The sequence below is a fragment of the Crocodylus porosus genome, unplaced genomic scaffold (assembly GCF_001723895.1).
Source record: "Crocodylus porosus isolate Cpor-Errol unplaced genomic scaffold, CroPor_comp1, whole genome shotgun sequence".
NCBI classification, from domain to species: Eukaryota; Metazoa; Chordata; order Crocodylia; family Crocodylidae; genus Crocodylus; species Crocodylus porosus.
Genome location: NW_017728932.1, coordinates 11,104,999 through 11,127,162, shown reverse-complemented (window position 1 = coordinate 11,127,162; position 22,164 = coordinate 11,104,999). Strand labels below are relative to the sequence as shown.

The 22,164-nt window shown below is 43.1% G+C and overlaps 1 protein-coding gene across 2 annotated transcripts in view; it reads left to right on the top strand.

The window, feature by feature from the left end:
- Positions 1 to 2,491: 2,491 nt before the first annotated feature.
- NLK (nemo like kinase) overlaps positions 2,492 to 22,164 on the top strand; it is a 110,742-nt gene continuing 91,069 nt past the window's right edge. For both annotated transcript variants that reach the window (XM_019545582.1, XM_019545583.1), the window contains exon 1: positions 2,492 to 3,579. In XM_019545582.1, coding sequence (XP_019401127.1) covers positions 3,122 to 3,579 — 458 coding nt within the window. In that variant the 5' untranslated portion in view covers positions 2,492 to 3,121. The remainder of the gene's footprint in view (positions 3,580 to 22,164) is intronic.

The following is a 22,164-nucleotide window of genomic DNA, read 5'->3' as shown; positions in this document are numbered from 1 at the left end:
TAGTTGGTCTAATAAAAGATGTCACATCTACCCAAAGAACCTTGAGTGCCTTAAGATAAGTAGGCGCCAAAATTCCACTGAAATCAAATGGACAATTAGATACCCAAGTATCTTTAAAAATATGGCCCCACATTATTTAAGGGAGGGATATTGCCAATGGTAAGCTGGGAAATGGAAATAACGATGGTGATCTCTTCTGTAGCCCACTTTGAGGTCAACTGATGAAAAGTATTATGAGCGAGACAGGTGTATATTTGATGCTTAACATGAAAAATACATATCACTGAAGACCTTTATGCCAGAGAACAGCTAAAAAAAATCAAAGTTCCCACTTACTAAACTGTTTAACCTCAAAACATTTTTGCTGTTCTCATATACAGAGCAAAACACAGACAGCACACTTTTGAGATGCCGTACATGCACCACTGGAAACTTACAATGGAAATCTGCAAAGAGGTGCAATCCTGGATCTCGGTGAGGATGAGGAAGACAGCCCTCAGCTTGCTACCAGGGCCTTAAAAAGAGTGAGATAAATAAAGAATCGATGCAAATGTCAGATGGTGTTTCCCTCAGGTTTATTTGGCAACTTGTATGCTTCTGAAAAAGTGCTAACAGCTGCTCTGAGTGTTACTGATAAGGAGGAGCAGAACAGATCAGATCTCTTCATGAGCTTCTACCTGAAAGGATCATTCCTAAGAGGCAAGCTTTGCCAGTGGGGATGGCTAAACCTTTCTACACAGAGCTTTCAGACATACTACTAACTTCATAAGCCAGGGCTGTTAACAGGCTGTTGTAACAATAAGACCACCACAAAAATTTCAGGGTACGCTGGAATGTTTTTGCTGCCCTTCATTGACAGCAAGATAATTTAGGATTTACCTCCTTAAATGTAGTTCAGCAGCAGAAGCAAGAAAAATTAGTTTAGTCTCACCCTCCTTCTCCTCCACGTGCTCCCGCCAAGCCAGGACTCCTTACATCTAGCTTTGGGAGGGTTTATGGCCTATTCTGCAAATACACTGACGCAAATCTCCCCTTGCTGCGAGTCCACTGATTCTGGGATGCATGCGACCAGTTTTGGCACAAGCCCTGACTCCAGTGAGACCACTGCCAGCCAGCAGATGACACCAGTTTGTTTTCAGGGTTAAAACAGAGATCCCATGCAGAGATGTTATCTTAGGCATATGAAAAGTGCGTGCCAGAGTATTGTTCAGGAATACTGAAACTGAAAATACTGAAAACTGAATATTGTTGAGGACTATTCAGAGTATTGCCTGTGAGTGAAAGTGAACCGGTACTGAAACATCACTTGTGTTTGTGTACTCTTCATTGATTACACCAAAGAAGATGAGGGTCAAACTGGCCTTTTCCCTCCCTTTCAGCTGCTCACGCACATTTCAAAAGTGTTTGTATTAGAGAGGGACCGAAGGGGATTCAATGGCACGCTGCCCATTCTTCATCTCAGGGCTGATCTGTGTTCACCAAACTCACACCTGTATTTTGCCCTGTCAGTGCTTCTATTGCTAGGTAATGGTATTGTTTTGCTCCACGCAAGTGGCGGCTGTTTCTAAAGCATGATTCTCGGGGGCAAAGGCATACATCTATTCAGATCCTCCTTGGCAGCTTGGTGACAGGTCTGAGGAAGGGGGCAAGGCTGGAGTTCGGCTCCCATCTGCCATTTAGAAATAATTCTCATTTTGGAGGGTGGCTCCTGGCCACGCGACGACGCCATCAGGAGTTGGTGGAACAATTTGCAAAAACGACATGCTGGCAGTCGTTTTGCTGGACACAGGGTCAGCCAGCAGCTGAGGAAAATGGCAGCTTGCCGGAAATACTTCGCCGAATCCTTCGCCTGAATATAAAGGTCCATGTCCCCACTCTCATTGGGCCAAACTGGTGCAGCCGTGAGGGTCCAGACATGAGGAGGGAAATCTTTTCATTAGACCAGGTGTCCAGCCAGCTGTCAAATGCCAGGGCCCTTCCCCTCCCCCAAGGACTCTGCCCTTCCCACCCTGTCTCAACCCGGGCTCGCCCCCCCTGCCCCGCCCCCGCTCCTCTCGGATTGGCTCCTGGCCGTGCCCCTCATGCCGGCGCCGACGCTCATTGGTCCGCTCACGGGAACCTCGCCTTCAGCCACACTTTTTTTTTTTTTTTTTTTTTTACCCTGCCGTCATTGGCTCCCTATTGGGAGCGGCTCCTCCATTGGGTGGGAGGAAAGCGCGCTGCGATTGGCCGGGCGGAGGCCGCGAGGCGGGCCCGCCCGAGGTGAGGGTTGTGTGAGGTGAGGGAATCTCGCGGGGTCTCGCCGAGCGCTGGGCGCGGGGAGGGCTGCGCTGATTGGGCGGCGGGGTCACAGGAGGCGGGACGAGCCTCCGCGGCACCGGCCGGCGGCGCTGGGGCCGGGGCTGTGATTGGATGGGGGCGGCTCTCGCGGAACCGGGCGGGCCGGGTCCCATTGGCTGCGGGCGGGGGGAGGGGGGCGGCCGGCTGCGCGCGACGGCCGCTGGCTGCTGGCGGTGCTGCGCTCCGCTCCGCGCGGCTCCGGCGGCAGGCGAGTGGCGGCGCCCTGTCAGCACCGGGCCCGGCCCCTCGGTCCCCCCCGCCCGGCTCTGGGGGGCCCGGAAAAGTTCCCAGGAGCGGCTCGTGGCTGCCCGGGGAGGGATGTAGGAGGCCCGCGGGCCGGGGGCATGTGGGCATGGCAGGGGTAGCTGCGCCGGGGCTGTGGAGCGGTGCCTGGGGGGCCACCGCGCACCCTCCTCGCGGGGGGCGCGGGGTCTGACCCTCCTCCGCCTCTCGACACGCTGCCGCCGCCGCCGCAGGATGGAGTGCTAGTCGCCCGCCACGGCAGGAACCTCGGGGGGAAAGGGGGGGATCCCGCCCTGCCCGTCCCCGTCCCGTCCGCCGGTTCGGCTCCATGAAGACGTGAAGCCCGTTGAGCTCGATGCGCTTCAAGGCGGGCCGCCTAGGATGACGCCTGACTCGTGCTAAAGAGTAGCAAACTTCGTGGGGGTTTCGGTCCTTTTTTTTTTTTTTTTCCGGCCTGGCCCAATGACCGCTTGACCCAGTCGCTAATCCAGCCCGAGGGCGGGTTTTTTTTTGGGTGGTTGTCTTTGTTTTTTTTTGAATGTCGCTCTGTGGCACGACGGCCAACGCAAAAATGATGGCGGCTTACAATGGCGGTACGTCTGCGGCAGCAGCGGGTCACCACCACCACCATCACCACCACCTTCCTCACCTCCCTCCTCCTCACCTCCATCACCACCACCACCCTCAGCATCACTTGCATCCCGGCTCCGCTGCCGCGGTACATCCCGTACAGCAGCACGCCTCTTCGGCGGCTGCGGCAGCGGCGGCTGCGGCGGCGGCTGCGGCAATGTTAAATCCAGGGCAACAGCAGCCATATTTCCCATCACCGGCACCGGGTCAGGCCCCTGGACCGGCTGCAGCGGCCCCAGCTCAGGTACAAGCTGCAGCAGCTGCTGCAGTTAAAGCGCACCATCATCAGCACTCACAACATCCACAGCAGCAACTGGATATCGAACCGGACCGACCTATCGGATATGGAGCCTTTGGTGTTGTCTGGTGAGTATGGAGAATCAGCTGAACTCGTTTTTTCCTGTCATTGTTTAACGAGTCGTCATTCATGCTTATTTTTGTCATTTGGGCCAGAAGACCAGAAAGCTGCTTGCTTGCAGATTGCTTTTGATGATTCATATCTATTGTGGAAAGTTGGCTTCACTTGCATGAGTGGACAGAACAGGGTTTATTGTGAAGCGGCAACCTTTCACAGATAGGCCGCACTGTAAACCAAGTTGAGTTTTGGATGATACCATTATTTTGAAGCAGATGCAACTTGTTTATACGCCTTGTATAAATATTGTACAGCAAGAAGGGAATGGCATTTGGTTTACTTATAGATGAGCTCTGCACGCACTTAGGATAACACTTAGTAGAGCGCACATTTAGACATAGGCAGTACATAGAAAACATGCAAATTGGTGTCGTAATGTTAGTCAGCTGTCAGCATCTTGGTCCTGGAGACTGCATTTGCCCTGCAGTAGCATATTACTTACCACCCAGTTTCACTGTCTTCCTGTATTTCTGCACGCTCTTCTTTCTCAACCCCTAGCCACTTAGGTCTGGGGCTCTTATCTGTCACACCTATCCTCCTCTTAAAATAATTTGTGACCAACCTGAAAGAACTTTTTTAGTTACTACTTTCCAGGATCATGAAGGAAAAGGTCCCCTCCCCCATCCCTTTTTTACAATACTTTGTTTCTGAGAACAGGAAATTTACCATAAGGCTTATGGTGCATTAGAAACACAAAGTATGTATGGGTTTTGTTTTTTGGAACCAGGCATATTGCAGCACACTTCCTGTTCACAAATATGAAGTCAGAAGCATGAAACTAGTTTTACCCCACAAAACTTTTAGCTGTATTTATTCAAGATAGGTTTTAGTGGTATTTAAGAAATGTTGTCTTTGCTCCATCCCATAATTTCATTTTGCTGAAATAGACGTAGTCTGCTTTTTAAAGCTGTGATTCTCCTGGTAGATCAGTACATGCTGCAACTCTGAAGGGTTTTACAGCAGAAGCCTTCCAAGACCAAGATTGTGCTTTCCTTAAGACTGAGAACTGATAAAGTATCAGACAAATGTGTTTGTTGCAAAATATAGTTTTAATATAAAATACAAAATGTGTGGCTCAAAGTATGTCAGGCTTAAGGGAGTAGGTTAATGTTTTAGTTGAATTGCATCTTATTTTTACAGTCTTGTACCATAAATTAATTAAACACTAATTGCTCAATGCCAGAAAAGTGATTTACGTTTTGTGAAGGGTCTGCATTGCTGTACCTGGGTTAAAGTGCTCTTGCAACTATACAGCATAACCTAATTTTAAGCATGAGATGATAAAAACTAGAGAGCAGTCCTTCATACAGATAAAATAAAAGGAAAGAGAAATATTTTTTTGTATATCTTTGGCTATTGTGTGTGTTTTTCTTGCCTAGAGTTATTGCAGTCTCTGTTAATTTAGGCTGGTCGGTAAAATCGGATCCCATTATCTTTATCATCTGGTGCAAACATCTTGTTAAATACGCATTTCCCTTGGTCTCTGTTTTCCCTTCTCTGTTTGAAAACAAAATTACACAAGAAGATCTGCTTGCATTATTTTTAATTATGTAAATATTTTATTTTGACACATGAAGATAGAGAGTCTAAATAGTAAAGTATATCAGCATTAACAAATGATCAAAAGAAAGGGGAAATAAATCCTGTTATAGAAATAGGAATAATATATAACTATACAGTTGACAGACTGCAGGTAGAATGGGGGCCAAATTTTTCACTGGTATTAAATGGGACCCTGATTCTGCAGTTGGATCCAGGCAGATGGAGGGGTGCCTCCTACCTACAATTGTAGGATTGGGGCTATGGCATTCATTTTAAAGAAAATCTGAAGTTTTCAATTCAGCAATGGTTAAGATCACTATGGGAGCACAGAGATCAAGGCTGACCCTGGTATTGCAATTTCTATATTCCTGTAAACTGGAAAAATACATACGTATTTGCAAAACCTCATACCAAGTCCTTAGTTTGTTCAGTGGCTTCTGTTAGGCTTGTGGCATTGGATGGTGTTAACTCTTACAAGTGAAATGCATCCTGGCTTTAAGAGTGATTATTCTTGGGCCTAAGTTTGTTTTACATAGGAGAAAATCTGTTTGGTGCAAATGGAACCCAATGCCTCTAAATCCAAAATTACTTGAGGTTCTAGCTGCATAATGAATCTCTTCTCTTACAAACTGCCTATCCATATCTCATCCTGAACACATTGTAGTCTTAATTAATGGTTCAAAAAGGTAATGCATGTAATTTTGAAGGAAATTGGTCTTATTGCTGCATATAGATGAACCATTTGAAGAAGTAATGCTTCTCCTTTACATTCAAATGTATTGCAGAATAGTTGGTCTGCTAGAATTTGATTTATCCTTCTCCTTAGTTTAGCTGGCGAAATAAGTTATCAATAATGGACAGTTTTGTAAAGGTATTGAATTTCCTATTAGTCTGCTGGTAAAGGTTTTGACTTGACACTAGGATTAGTGTTTGTTGTTAACAGCTGCCTGTTTAGGTTTTATTTACAGCTAAAGATTTCAGTGTATTTGGGTGGTGCCTTGACATGGTTTGGTGTAGGCAGTATGCTGCTCTGGTTCTCCCCTCATGAACAGCCAAAGCATCATGCTTCAACATTTTCATATTAACTCATTGTATTACTGCGTTGTTGTTTGTGCACACAAAGTATATCATCCCTATTTGTCTGCACACCATTACAGCATAATAGGATTATCTTCGACAAATGTCATCTCTCTTACTACCTGTTGATTTTAATTTAATTATTATTTTTTTAAACCAGTTTGACTTGGTTGGTTAAACATTAAGGCATCTCTAAAGGGCTAACAGCAATAAATAAACTGCTTTAGTTTTTAAGGTCTGGCATATTTTAGCAATGAATTAACAGGTACATGTAGTTAGTTAACCAGACTAATACCTTGAAAACATGGGGAATGTGGAAGATGGTTGTTGGGGCAGAAAAAGTTTAAAAGTACCTTACCCTGGGGCACCAAAAATTTGCTTAACCACGGTCTTTGAGGGCAGGGAGCCAAGAGTCCAAGGGCTGCACCTAATATGCTGAAAACAGTAGTTTGCATATGTCCTTGTTTTTAAAGGGTCACTGTCAACCCAGACATAAAGTTGTTAAGCACGTAACATTGTAAATCTATCACTAGTGAAGGGTGTGCCTTATACTTTTAAAATCCTAAATCTGTCTTTTGGAAGATACGTACATCCCTAGGTCGTGCAGGTGTGTGAGGAGCTGTCCTCGCTCCTTGTTGTGCTGGGGAGACATGCTGCTGCCACCTGGTGGGATTCCATTTCCAAGAGAGCAAGTGTGCACCTGCTGTGGCTCGGGGGCTTGGCACTAGGGAAGAGACAAGTTGAGTAGGTGAGGCTTCCTTGGGAGGAGCAAAGAGGAGCTCCTGCTTACTTCTTGGGAGGATTCCACTCTATTTATGCCAAAGAAGAGGATGTTGCCTGGGAGCCCCTTATGGAGGTGGATGAAGAGTTAACTACTTATGCCTCTGGGGGAAATTGGAGCTGCTTTTGCTGTCAAGGAGGCTTTGCCATGGCAGGTGAAGGCATAAAATTAATTGAAGCATTTCCTGGTAGTCAGGAAACACTACAGATATTCTATGGCTCCATTAATATATGAAGCTGTCCTCATTACCTTTTTTGTGGAGGATCTCCATCCCCTCTTAGTAGGATAAGAAACTAGTTTGTTAAGTGCAGATTTGTTGGGGAACATTTAAAAGTGATTTTGATGTGAATGACTGTATGTGTGGGGTGCGACTGTGTATAGCCCGTTTTAGAAAAGGTGGAAGCATTCGTCATGTCTTTTCAAAGCTGGTGCTGTCTCAGGATGCTGCATCAGAGAAATTAAAATTTGAAGGTGATGCACATTATAGTAGATCCTGCAAATGTCCCAAAATGGGAGAAAAAAAAAATTATGTTCCTTCTACTAGCAGAATTGTTTAAGAGAACTAACACATTATGTTTCATGTTGTAGATAGTAGCACACTGTTCCAAGGGGTCTGGCTGTTCATACATGGGATATCAGGTGTATGGAAACTATAGTTTGTGCAGTTTTGGAGCTGTATCAGAGTTAATGGTAGCTAGGAGTTATGGTTGATGGGTAGCTTGAACTTAGAGGGCTGAAAGGGCAACAGCAAATGCTAAATAACTAATGAAAAAATTATCATACATAATTGATATTTAAGTGGATAAAATATTGCATGGATATTAAATGTTCGAGCAGTAAAGAGGTTTCTAGAATCAAGTGGTGATATTTTATTGTAGAAGACCTTTATATATTGAACAAGAATATAGTACAGCATTTTGGAAGAAGTATGCTGGATCATATCTGTTGGAACAGACAATTCAGGCTCCAACTTCAGAGTCATATAAACAAGTGCAGGAGCATCTTCTCTTGTGCCCGGATGATGCCGGAACCAGGATGTTGCTTTGCATTGCTGTTATAGCTCGTATTTACTAAATTACTTCTATGCTTTTTAATGCAAAGTGTGGACGTTGAGCATATAATTTGATTAGATGTTTGTTTAAGTGAAAGCTTTTAAGAGGAGTTGGTGCTACTTGCTTCATAATGTGGAGTCATATGATGTAAAAGTTGTGTTCTCTCCTGTTTGTATCTCACTTGTTGGAACCAGGGAGACATTAGTGTGTTTTTTGTTTTTGTCTGGATAGCTTACGTTGTGATCCATAGTTACCAATATCTTCAACAATTTAAAAAAAAAAATTGTGTTGACTGGCATCTTGGAAGGTAGTTGTTTTACTTTTCTTTAAATTCCTTAATTTGCAGCTTTGCAGTAATGTTGAATTAGTTTTAAGTTTTCCTTGTAATTTTTAATGTGAATGAGGCTGCCTAATAGGTAGCTTGAACTCCAAGCAGGAAGTAATGATGAGGAAATGACCGTTTGACTGTATTTAGGAGAATATCCACAAGAGGCTGTGGAAGTAGTATTCCAGGCTGATAACGTTATTTATAGAGAAGACCATTGTGAAACACCCAACTCAAGCAAGTGCAAAATCATCCCAGAGAGGCTGTTGGAAAAAGCAGTAATATGACAGACAGGTCCATGCCAAATCAAGAGTATAACTTTTTTTGTGGAAAAAAATATCCAAAATTTGCTGTAAATCTGCTGTGTATTCTAATGCAGTATAATTCTCAATGCTGATCTGCAGGCCTATAAATAGGGAAAATGGGGCGTGGGGTGGGAAGGGAGAATAAAATATACGAGGCCAAATGCTGAGTTTCAGTGTGTCAGGAAAACTTAATTAGCGTTTAAAAATGGGTGTTATGTTCAGTATTATTGGTGTTTGTCTTTTTTTAGACATCTGTGAAGTTGCATAAGTTTTTTTGTTTTTTTTTTGTTTTTTTTTTTTTGAAAAGTCTATCTAGACTTTTCTGATGGAAAAGATAACTGTAGTTATTACCATGGTTTCTCACTATATCATAATCTGCTTAGAAGACCTAGAAATCTAGTGCGTGAGGCTGGTGTTAATAGCAAAGTACAATATCGTGTCTTGAATCTTCTGTGTTGTGTGGTATCCGTGCTCATCCCCCGCCCCCCCGTGTAAACCACTAATTGTTCATTCTTCTAGGCAGTAACTCGCTTGTGACAGTAGACTGTTTTGAATGGATTTGAAGACATGGGATGGAACCATTTTTACACTTGAGTCTTCCAAAGAAAATTTTCTAATACAACATTCCTTTTTTGCATTATACTGTAGTGGGTTCTTCTTTTGTCTGGGGCATCTGATGCAGATAAGCAGTGATTTCCTAAGATGCCATGTCAGTTTGATCCCATTGTTGCTTGGAGGAAACCATAAGGGTGCCTGAGGCAAAAGAGGCAGTGCTGACAATGAGCACACGACAGCAGTGTGTATATTGAACCAACACTGACCATCACACTAAGAATAAGCAGATGAACATCTTTACATGGTGGGTGTGGTGTTGTTAAAGGAAGCATTCCTTTCAGTAACTCCAGTTGTGATTATTATATGTTTTTTTTAATGAATTAGTAGTTGTTGTAAAGAAATATTGCATGGCAGTCACTTTTATTGAAATCCTAATATTGGATAAATTAAAATTTTCATGCATCAAAATTTTACTTTGTGAATGTTGTGGAAGGAAATATGATAGGAACAAGCTTACCTAGGACTGCTGAATAAATCATAGATATGTAATAGCTTCTAAACAGTTTACTTTTCAAATGGTGCTGTCCAGGTATCCAATATGGATATAGAGTCTTATTAAATCCAGCTAAAGCTGTGAAGAAATTATTTGTCAGATATTTTTTTTTTCTAAGTAATGGCATAAAGTGCTTTATCGTTGTATTGCAAGATGATAAAAAGAACTAAGAGATTGTCAATAATCCTTTGGTTAAGGTTGGGTGAGAATCGTTTCAGCAGATCAGTTTGTAGTGAATTTATGCACAGGTCAGCATTTCATGACTAACTTCATATCCCGTTTTGTTCTATTACAACATTTGCCTGTCTTGATATTGTTTGTATCCATATGTAATCGCATGTTGGCAATACAGAGAGAGCGTGATGGAATCCAATATTTGTTCTTTCGGCTCAGCTCTGCAAATGTTATAGCTGAACAGCTTGTAACTGGATTGAGACTCAAAATTAGGTTTTCACAAGTCATTTATATTTCAGATGAGACTCTTTTTTTCTGTAACTAGTTCATTTTTAGCTCTTAACTTACGTTTTCCTTTAGTTTTAAGGCAGTGCATACAAAAATAGTTTCACTTAAAGTGTCCATTTCAGTAACAAAAACCCCTGAATATGTGCAGATCAAGGAAGGATTCTGTACAGCAAACCGTCATAATCCAGTTGTGCAGTAAATGAAGCAGAGTGACAAGCATGTGCTGCACATGGCTGCAGGATGTCATCAGCCTGTATGGTGGATTTCTTGAAAGCGCCATTGAATTAAGACTGAAAAGAGAGCAAGAAGCAGTTTGTTGCGGGACCAAGGACTGGGATTTGCTGTAGGAGGAAACCACTGGGGGTGTGTATAATGTTTGGGGGTAGTAGCTTGTAACTTTGTATCTGGGCCTTATTTAGTTTCAGTCTACTTTTATAGGGTTTTGGTTTTGCTTTTTAAAGGAGCTCTATTTTGCATCTGAAATAATAAGTATGAGAGATATCTTGAGGTTTTTTTTATGAAAGTCACCTTGTGTGGAGTGGTTTTTAAGCAATACTTTTGTATTTAAAATTAATATATTTCTAAACTTTGAATAGCTAGAAGCTATTGATAGAAAGTGCTTTGACCTAAGAATTACCATTTTTTTAAATGTGTACCTTGGAGGGAAATCTCTGTTTACTAAGCTGTTCTACAAAACACATGTGTGAGGTTTAACTTCTATGCTGAAGTAATTTGTTTGTTCCAAGTTTGGGGATCCTGCTTTTGAAGTCCTGCTTGATTCTTGGATGGTGGAAGAAGATGCTGAAAAGTAACTGGCCTGTTCATTTCTGAGTTGTAGACAAGGTACTGCTTCTAGTTTTTTGCGGTGGTGGCATTACCAGCATGCATCTTGTTCTCTTATTACTCAGAAATGTTGCAATATAGTAGTGTTGGATGGCAGGCCAACTTTACTGAGAGAGTTTTTGGTTATTTTTCCCATTTATCTCCTTTCCATAACAAGCAGGAATAAATACCTGTTGTAGTTGGACTGTGGACTCATGGAATCATGTACAATTATACAAAAACAAGGGGATAGAAGTGACTGTGACAACTATAGAGGTACCTACCTCCCCGTTCAACATTGTTGGAAAATTGTCACTTACATCATGCTTCCTAGGTTGCAATCTCTCGGTGAAAGAACCTATCCTCAGAGTCGATGTGGTTTTTGCTCAGGACGCTTCACCAGTGAGTGATATGATATTTTTGTTCAAGCAACAGCACGAGAAGCACAGAAAAAAATGAATACCGCTGTACACAGCCTTCATCGATCTGACTAAGGCCTTCTGTACAGTCAACAGACAGGGCTTTTTACTGTTCTGAAGAAACTGGGTTGTCCCCCCTCAAACTGCTGAACATCATTCTCTCACTACATCCAGTTATGAAGGCAACTGTAGTGTCTGAAAACAAAAAATCAAATGTTTTTGACATTAACAATGGGGTGAGACAAGGGTATGTCTTAACCCCTGTACTTTTAACATCTACTTTTGATTCCTGCTGTATCATGCATCCAAGAACAGCAACGATGACATTTATCTTTGAACTGGACTAGATGGAGGCTTGTTCAACGTGACAAGGTTTAGAGTAAAACCCAAGGTGAAAGAGCTGGTTCTGAGAGAATTCCTGTTTGCAGATGATGTAGCCTGGGTTGTCCACAATGAATCTTCCCTACAGCATCTCTTGGGCAGATTCTCTTGAGTCATGGAAGACCTTTGGGAGGGCAGTTAGTCTTAAGAAGACTGTGATCATGTACCAGGGGGTGAAAGAACCAATACCTGACATCACTCTGGAGAATAAATCTCTTGGTATCATTTGAAAGTTTTTGCAACTTGGGTTCTGCAGTCAGCAGGAATCTTGACCTTCAGACCGATCTAACAGACTAACAGAATCAGAAAAGTAGCTAAGAATTTGGGGCTATTACAGAAATGTGGGTGGAATAGCAAACTATCAGCTAAGGTGGAGATGTGTGTGCTGTCATCCCTGCTTTATGGTTCAGAAATGTGAACTACATGTGCTAGGCACATAAAGAGACTGAACAATTTCCATGTGAGATGTTTGCATGAGATCCTGAAAGTGAAGTGGAAAGATGGAGCGTGCAGGCCTGAGGCACTTAGAAACCACTGTCAAGAAGAGAAGGTTGCGATGGATTGGCCTTGTCAGAAGAATGAGAGGAGACCATATCCTCAAGAATATTTTGTATAGTGAGATTTGAGATGGCTCTAGAAAGCAGGATCACCCTCTATGGCACTGCCATGATATCTTTAAAAAAATTATATGAAGTTGTTCAACATCAACATGGAAAGCAAGGAGGAGTGCGCAGAATCCAGCCTGATCTAGAGGGAACACCTGTCACCAGATGCAGCTCAATATGAAGTTTCTTTGATCCAGAGGTTGGAAGCGAAGTGAGAAAGAAGAAAGTGCAACTTGGACAACATATGGATCTGGTAAACTTATAAGAAGCTGTGTTGCTTTTGAATTGAGCTTGTCAGCCGCAAACGGATTAATTGGGCATCTAACTAGACCTCTTACGCATAGACTATGATCCAGAAGATCGATGGTTGCCTACTAAGGAGCTATTTTGAATGAACCAGTGATACGTTCTTTAAGTTCTTTGCTTTTTATGCAGGTGAATCAAAGTTCTCTTACTAACTTACATATACAGTAGGTTTATCTTTGAACACAAAAACCGAGGCTCAGAGTTCCAAATGGGGTGTGTACAGTACAGTGGTCATCGTTATGGCCGTTCCAGTAGTGACAGTTGTCTGATAACCATACCATTTCTATATGGTGCATGATGTAAATATGGAAGTAACAGTAATTACTTACAAATGGCAGTTGCAAAGACTATAATGGTGGTTGGGGCATGACCTTGTTGAAATAAACAGACCTGTATTTGTTTCATTGTGTGATTCTATATGCTTCAGGGTGCTTGACTGCTGGATTATAGTTCAAATGCTTTGAATTTTAATAACTTTAAAAATAGCTAGTCGTTGCATATGAAACAATGTACTGATAGAGGTTGAAAATATGCATGCAGAAATATAAAATGTAAATCCTGTGGTTCCAAGTCATGATACTGTGTTATATGGTGAACACCAGGGATCCTGTTTTTCTCTGTTAAAAATCCCAAATTCTCTGATTTTAAACCTCCCCCCAAAATCTGTGTTTTCTTGTGATTAAGATGAAGTGCCACTAATATATGTAGTGAGGCACAGTGGGCACAGAGTTATGCCTGTTGCTGCTGCCAGTGTGGACAGGGGGCACCTCACCGTGGCGGCCACAGTGGCACGGAGCTCCCCCCATGCTGGGTCCCACCTTCTGGGATGTAGTGGCAGCTCATGCCTGGAGCTGGTCTGGTCAGGCTGCAGCCCTGAGCCATGCTGTGGGTGCAGAAATCTGGAGGGGGCATGTACCCACCTCCCCCCAACCATGTCGCTTGTTTCCTCCCCTACCTTTCCCCACTGCCCCCATAGATTCACCTGGGAAGAGATGTGGGAGCTGCTCTTCAGCACACTGCCTGCCTGCCACATACATATGCGTGTGTACATGCACATGGTGCCCCCTGTGTCCTGCTCCCCCCACCCTGCCCCAAGCTGCCCCTTGCAGCCTGCAAAGGGAAAACCACAGTTTCCCGGGTTTTTCTTCTTTAAAGGAGAAAATCTGTGTTTTGCCCTGGCAAATGGAAAACCCAGATCCTTGGTGAACACAAAATGAATCTTCTGTGCGAAAAAACTGTTGAAGTAGTTGTGGAAACATAGCAGTTCTAAATTTCCTGCCACTTGTATGTTTTTCAAATTATGAATGTAATGTTCTGTAGTAATGTGGAAGCTTTTCTTGCTGAACTCAATCATTTCACTCTACGGCAGTTGGGCTTCTGCAGTAATTAGGCCATTGTAATATTGTTATAGCATCTGTAGGTGCCATAACTGCCATTTAAGCAAAACAGTTTTGCTTAAACTTTCTAAAAGTGAATTTTTGTTTAATTGTAGCTTACCAAAAAAAAAAACCCCATGATAATGACAGCCTAGAGTGGGGTGTCCGGCCTCACCCCCACCAGCTGTGTCACATCCCCCTTGCAGGCTCCCTGGGCCCCATGGGCTGCCTCATGGAGGGGCAGAAAGCCGAAGCAAGAGGAGGAAGAAGGGGGAGCCCATAGATTCCCATGGCAGCATCACAAGAGCACCTGGGGGAGCAGCACCTGGATGGGGAGCCCAGGGACTGCAGGTTAAGCCCTTCAAGGCTACATGCGGCTCATGGATCACCAGTTGAACAGCCCTGCTCTGGAGCATGACAAGTTCTAAGGTGAACTCATGGTTTAAGGTACAGCTGGAATTGCTTTATGGCATAGTTGCTTACAGTTTTGGTATGAAAATTATCAAAGACAACAGATAAGCCATATGGAAAAGTTGGGTGGAGGGGTGGTGAAAACTCAGCAAAGGGCCACAATGAGAACATGGAGTCGCAATCCAAGTGGAAAACCTAGGTGTTCTGATTTCAGGAAAAAAACCAAATGCCTTTTTTCTTGTGCTATTTACTGCCATCATGATGGTCTGCATGGGCAGTGTTTAGATGGATCTTTTTCAACTTGCTAGTTTCTATGTCTGTTCAGTAATTTGTTGAACCTTTTCAAAATTTAATTTTTCTACTGTATCCTAATTTTTAACAGATTCCATGCAAAATAGACCTGCCTGCTCAGAAATAGAGGGGCAGTGGATATAATGGAATCTATGTTTCCCCTCCCCCCGCCTCAAATTTTTCAATGAAAAGTAATTTGCTATAAAAAGAAAAAGCTAACTTTGATATGTTCACATTTTTTCTCAAGACATATTACTAGGAAAAAGAAATTAGCTTAGTTTTTGCAACTTTTTGTGACTTCCTCTGTACTGTTATCTAATGGTGAAAACAAAAGAGAAAGCATTTGCTTATAGTTTATAAATAGATTACTGTTGTAATCTCTCTGGAGAAGTTTATAATTTCCTGAGCTTTATACAGTATAATACAGTATATTATGGTATAACATTCCTTTATGCTTTTGTATGTTTAAAAATATTTTTGTGACTTTATTTTGTTCACTGTTTTGTTTTGTTCCTACCAAATACAGGTACTCCTCACTTAACATTGTCCCAGTTAATGTTATTTCGTTATTGGATCGCCGATCTATTAGAGAACATACTTGTTTAAAGTTGTGCCATGTTCGGTTACAACGTTTGGCCACTGCCTGCTAGTAGGCAACTACTGTGACATAATTGGATTCATTTAACATAGTTTTGCTTCAAGTCGCATTTTTCAAGAATGTAACTAGGATGTTAAGCGAGGAGTAGCTGTAGTTGTTGCCATCATCTCCCAAAGGTTAACAGTTAGTATGTGTAGGCATGTATGTTTAGGAATACAGGATTACATTTTGGATGGCTTAAAATCCTTATAAAGGCATGGAATACGTGTTAAAGTCTTATTAATTAATATGTCATCCATTATTCAAAAGTATTAATTAGGCTACAAAATGGATTAGCAAGCCCTGATTTATGTCTTGTCTACCAGTAGAATAAGTTGCTTTAATTTTCATCCCCAAAGTGAGACCATACACAAAAATAGTTCACTTGATGTGTCATCCTGACAACAATCATTAACACTTCCACCCCTGTTGTGTTGAAGTATAATCTTAGTTTGACTCCAATCAGGTGCTGCCCTGCCAGATGTGAAGTTCTCATTAACAGATGCAGGAATTGAGTGTTGCTTCAGCCAGCAGACATCCTTAGTACTTTGTGAAACTCAGAGGTTTAACTCAGAACTTGCTGCTGTAGAGCTGAGGAAATTACTTGAACACAGAGAGAGTGTCGTGGAGGAGTATAGTGAGGAAGGATGGTGGGGATCTGAGGACTGATGAGTTGAAGAAGTGCATTTCTAGTAGAGAGAACTGTGGCTGGGGAACATTTATGGGGAAGCTGGAGATGTGACATCAGGCAAAGGACTGTGCTGACAAATTAAGGAGGCAAATTGGCTGAGGCAGCTGCCTGGCTTGAATTCAATCAAGGATGAAATTTGGGAAGGATAACAGTTACCTCGCCTGGATCAGGATATGAAGACTCCACTTCTGGTGCGAGGACAAAATTAACAGCTCTCATAGCTGACTAGTTTGGATGTGCCCAACTGTTCTGCAAATGATTGAGCATTGTAGGTGTAGATCAAGCCTCAGCTATATAATTTTAAAGTACATCACTTAGTAGAGGCTGTAAGTCTTGCTTTACTGAGAGTCAAACTAGCTATTAGATCCAATTTTGTAAAGTAGACCCCTGAGTGAGGTAGTTGAAGCTTTAAATGCAAGTGGCTTATGACAAGCAGTGCAAATATGTGTGTAAAGGATAAAGGTTTATGTGGTTAATGCATTTTATTTATAGATGATAGTATTTAACCATAACAGGCGGCAAGAAAAAATTAATGGAAGCAGTGGTGAGGGGGGTGGGATAATAGTCGTAGGTGATGCAACCAAATAATTTGTATGAAAACTAAATACAAAATGTTGGAAAAACTAATTTTATAACAACAAAGTGCGTATGTCTGCTTCACTGAAGTAACATGTGTACGTGCTCTTTATGTGCCCCAGCTCACTTTAAGGGAGCTATTTTCTCAAGACCAACCATGTTCAAAGCCTGATCTTGGACTACCCATTTCTTTGGGTAAAAGTACAGCCCAACCTGCTAACACTCCATCACATTTATATCTCTACTTATGCTATCCCTTTTGTCTGATATTCACGGGGAAACTTGTTTCTAAATTTCCCCCAAGGCAAGTTATGGTTCATGCAAGAAGAAGTAGATCTTAGTGAGACTTAGTATTCTGTTCATTCTTGCATGACTTCTTAACCATTAGCGAAGGATTTTTCTCATGAGGTATCTAAATTTTGTGAAGAACTCCAATAGCATGCATAAAAATTAGACCCCTTCTGTCTAATATGGTCTTCTCCACTAGGAAGAGGCTGATTGAAATCATTAGGATTTACTTTAGGATTTGGAAGGTGTCCCAGGGAGACAACTAATAAACTGGGCTTACCTGCAGAACCTGAGGAGGAACATGCAACGCCGCTGAGAGGACCCGCGCGGTGCATCAGCCACTTGTTTATACAGGTGCGTTCAGCTGGTGACATCAGGGAAGGACGCCAGCCGGGGACGTTAAAAGCAGCAGCTGTGGCCGCGGAAGGGGCGGATAGCCCCAGGACAGAGCAATTAACAGCTCCGCTGGTGAGATTGGCGGAGAGCCCCAGGGAGGGGCAGCTACCGGCTCCACCAGGGAGAAAAGCGGCGGCGGTGGCCAACAGCGGGACTCTGAAGGAGCAGAGGCAGACAGCGTGGCTGGAGGCTGCTCCTGACAGAAGAGGAGCAGGAAGCACAGCCACGGAGGGCCCAACGGCTTACGAACCTGAAGACAGCGTGACCCACAGGTGGAGTGCCAGGGCGGCGGTGCGGAGACTCTGCCACACAAAGGGGAAGAAGACCTGGGAGAGCCCTGAGAGGGTGTAGCCGGGGCGGGGATCGCCGCGGAGTCACCGTGCCAGGAAACTGTAGGGGCACTAGGGAGATTAGGGGCTAGGGACAGCCCAGGAGGACCGGGGAGGTCCAGATAGGATCCTCAGCCTGTAGAGGGGCCGAGGAGCTGGTCTTTAAGTTTGTTTATGGTTTTGTTTTCTGGATGGCAGATACCTTAGCTGGGATAGCTGAGGGGGCATCTTCATAGAAATAGGGTCGAGGGTGTTTTAGGTGACTCCAAACCTGTGCTGCGACCTCGTACAGGGTCAAACAGGGAGAAGGAAAGAGGGGACGTGGGTCAAGCTGGTCGGTGAGCACCCTGACGGGGACAGGCCAGGTGGAGAGGGAATATTACCCCACCACCGAGAAATTGGACCCACAGCAGAAGAATGCACTAGAGGTGGCGTGAGGCCAGGGTACAGGGGTGGCGGAGCCCTGGGATGTGACCGCCGAGGGACCTGGGCCACGGAGTATACAACAAACCGACCTTGACACTGAAGAACATCAAGTCGTGGTGGGCGAGAACAAGGTCGGGGACTTGGGCGAAAGAGAGCTGCTCCAATACTGAAGCGGTCCCAAGAGGATAGCGACATCTACCTACGGGACTAGAACTTCCTGAGAAAGGGGAATCGCAACCCGGCGGTCACAGAAGGCGTTGGTTAATGTGCTAGAGCAGGGGTTCTTAATCCCCGGGCCACAGTAGGTCGGCTGCCAGTCTGCAGCACGGTCGGCTACCAGACTGGAAGTGGCTGTGGACCAGCAAACCGCAGCCCACCCAGAGCCAGGCGGAGAGGCCGCAGCTCCTTCCACAGGGCTTGCGGCAGCGCAGGGTTTGACAGCCCCCCCCGGGGGAGGTGGGGGGTAATCTTACCTGTCTTCTGGCTGGAATTCCAGCCACGGTTGGCCGTGATTTGGGCTGTGGTTTGCTTAGCCATGGCCACTTCCAGGCCGCAATTTGTTGGACTGCAGCATAAAATCTTTGGGACCCCTGTGCTAGAGTAAAGGTCTCAAACATAGAGCCCCAGTCATTGGAGCAGTGTCATCTGGCCCACGGGGCTCGCACAATGGGTGGGGCCTCACTGCCCCTACCAATACAGGGTATGGATCCCTGTTGGCTGGGGTGAATGATGGTTGCATTGACCCCTGGCATGCCATTGTTTTGTTTAGCTCCTGTGGTCCAGAGCCAGCCCACGAGAAGGGGCAAGTTTGATATCCCAGTGTCAGAGAATGTGTTACGTAAAATAGCCACAAGCAAAAGAGATCCTCTGCCTCATTTATAGCCTAACATGGCCAGGTTGGCTAGTGTACTTTAGTTAACATGGGTTAGCTAACAGCTTCCAACTTTATATAGGAATCCATGAGAGTATAAAGGCTGTACTGGGAGATTCCTTTGCTGAATTTGGACCTTACTAATTTGAAGGGGGTAGAAGCAGAAGGAAACTGAAGATAAGTTTGTAAGTGTAGCAGATAGAACAAGGAACAAAAAGCAGAGCAGCAGATTGGACAAGAAGCCCAGGGGGCAGCAGATCGGGCAGAGAGCACAGGGCAGGGGCCAGAAAACAGAGCAACAAATTGGGCAAGGGAAATTGATTGGAGTGGCACTTGGGGAGGATGTGGGGCTAATTTGTGGCACACCTGCCAGAAAGGTTGGACCTCACTGGTTTAGGTTGTCAGCTCTTGCTTTCAGTGGCTTATAATAGAGTTTGTAAAAAAAAAAAAAAATGTGTGTGTGTATACACGTGTGTGTGTGTGTGTATGTTTGAGAGCTTTTGTTTTTATTCTGGTTTTCTTTTTAACACTTAATCTGCTGAAATTCTGTAATTATTTAATGTGCAATTTTATCCTAATGTACGCCTCCTAAATATAGTAATCTGCACCAAATCCATCAGGTAAATAAGCTACTTTACAAAAGGTCATAAACACTGTGGGTATTTAATATAGTAGGACAGCTGTTTGAGAAAAATTTGAAGGTACTGGGCAAATATAAATTTTATTTTAGAAAGCTCTAGCTTCCATGAACAACTGTTTGTTTGTTTGTTTATGATTTATTGCATTTGATTTTACCAGATTTTGAAACAGCTTGAGCATTAAACTGAATGCACGTCCAATTGTTCTAGCTTTCACGTGGTATCTATGCATAATGTAGGAATTAAGTATGTCAGCCTTAATATTAAAATGTCTTGATTTTAATTGATTTAGGAATGTTCCAGGTTACCATATAAAATGTTTTAGTGGTTAATAAGGGTTCTGCAAAAGGCAGAGTCATCAAGACCTACAAAAAAAATGTATATATATGTATATGTGTGTGTATATATAATATAATATAATATAGATATATATATTTTTTTTTTTAAGAAGGAAAAATGCAGTGGAAATTTAAGAGCTGAAACTTTGCATAAGAAACTTTAACTTTTATAGTGTTTAAGCTGCAGTGACTGACTTGAATGATTGTATCTCAGCCAGTTGAAAGAGAATTTATTCTGATAAACGCTTCTGGTACCTTACCATATGATACATTTGAAGGGTGTTAACTTTGTGAAGTTGAAAAGAATGTAATAAAAATGATCTGGGTTTATGAATTGTTGTGAGTCTTCATGGGTGTTAAAATATATTGCAGGGATTCTGGTGACATCTGAAGTCTTTAGGTCTTACAATGTGGGATTTTTTTTTTGGTGGTTTTTCTGCCTCATTCCCTTCCTTACTGAATGCATTTTAAAGGAGTTGAAGGTAATTCCACTCCAGGAGGACTAACCCTTTTTATTTCTAGTTAAGATCTCTAACCTGTTCCAAGTTCACATCTTTTCTATATTATCCTGGCACCACTAAACAATGCTTTTAAAGTTTTCTTCCTCTTTCAAGCATGTATTCTGAGAATAGACTGCACCTATGCTGAATGGGAATGCTGAAGTTGCTGATGAACTCCAGTGGATTAATGGTCAGGCAACTATTTTTGCTCTGATTTTAATTATTTAGTATCATATTTCCTGAAAACAGATGACATTCCCTTCTTCCTTTATCGTGTGTTAGAGTATGGAGTACAAAAAAACTCAATAGACCCTTATAACTAGTCACTGATATTTTTCTAATCACAGAGCTAGCTTCTAGGAATTATAAAGTTTGTCATTTGGCTTTTAAGTGGGCTTTTAGCTACTGACTAAAACTGCTAGGTGGTTTAATCTTTTCTGTTTGTTTCTTGTAATCTCAGCCAGGTGTCAGAAGGCCCAGTGTAATTTTATAGAAGGAGATTTTTCTTCTGAAAGTTCTCTTAAACATAGCAGCTGGAGACCAAAATATGAAACAAGATCCAGCAATCAGATTCCAGAAAGAGAAAACGTGGGTGGATTTCTTGAGCATAATATCATTTTCTATAACCTCTGTTTCATGACTGAGTAATCTTCATAATAGAGAGCAGCAGGCTTCTGTGGGATGAAATTAAATTTAGGTCTAAAACTAGTTTTTTTATTTACTGTATTCAAATTTGTGTGTCTGAATATTTTTCCTTATTTGGATGTAAGTCTAAATAGTATACGTGAAGGTAGACTTATTTGGGAGGTTCTTTGCAGCTAAAATAGTCTCCTCTGGCACTGAATTTTAATTTGCTTGCAGCATTAGAGGGAGAGAAAAACTTATTGGTCATTGTCAGAAGCCCAAAATTCTCACTGCTGAAGTCTGGGAGTTTCTTTTTGCAGAGACGTATAACCATGTTAGTCTGAAGTGAAGTACAGGTAGACTGTAACGTAGATTTGTACCTTATAGACGGTGTTCCCTCTAAGCTGTGCGACATGCATGGGCACGCTCATGCCACACTGCCAGGCGTGCCTGTGTGGCTGCACACGCCACGCAGCTTAGAGGGAACGCTGCTTATAGACTAACCGAAGTGTGTGCACACGTGTGTATGGATCCTTTAGTCTCTTCAAAACTTGATGAAATTGGTTAGTTTGAGTGAATATTTAAGCGTAATTTAATATTCCTTTCTCCTGTTTTAGAACAACCCTCTCTTTTTGGTACCACAGCAATTAGCTGAATCCTTCATAGCAAGAGAGAATACCTGCAAAGCGATCAGCAACTTCTAGGATGGTGGGCTGGGTGCATGGGACCCATCTGCACTGTCGATTGGGTAGGGAAGCGAGAGAGAGGGGGAAGGAGGTTGCCATCACACAGGGAAGAGGGGGAGAGAGGGGATCAGCAGCATAGCACAGTGTAGGGCAGAGAAGTTGATGCACCAGTTAGCACTGCTTGCCACTGATTTTCATAGATTTCATAGACATTAGGGCTGGAAGGGACCTCGGGAGATCATCGAGTCCAGCCCCCTGCCCAAAGGGCAGGAA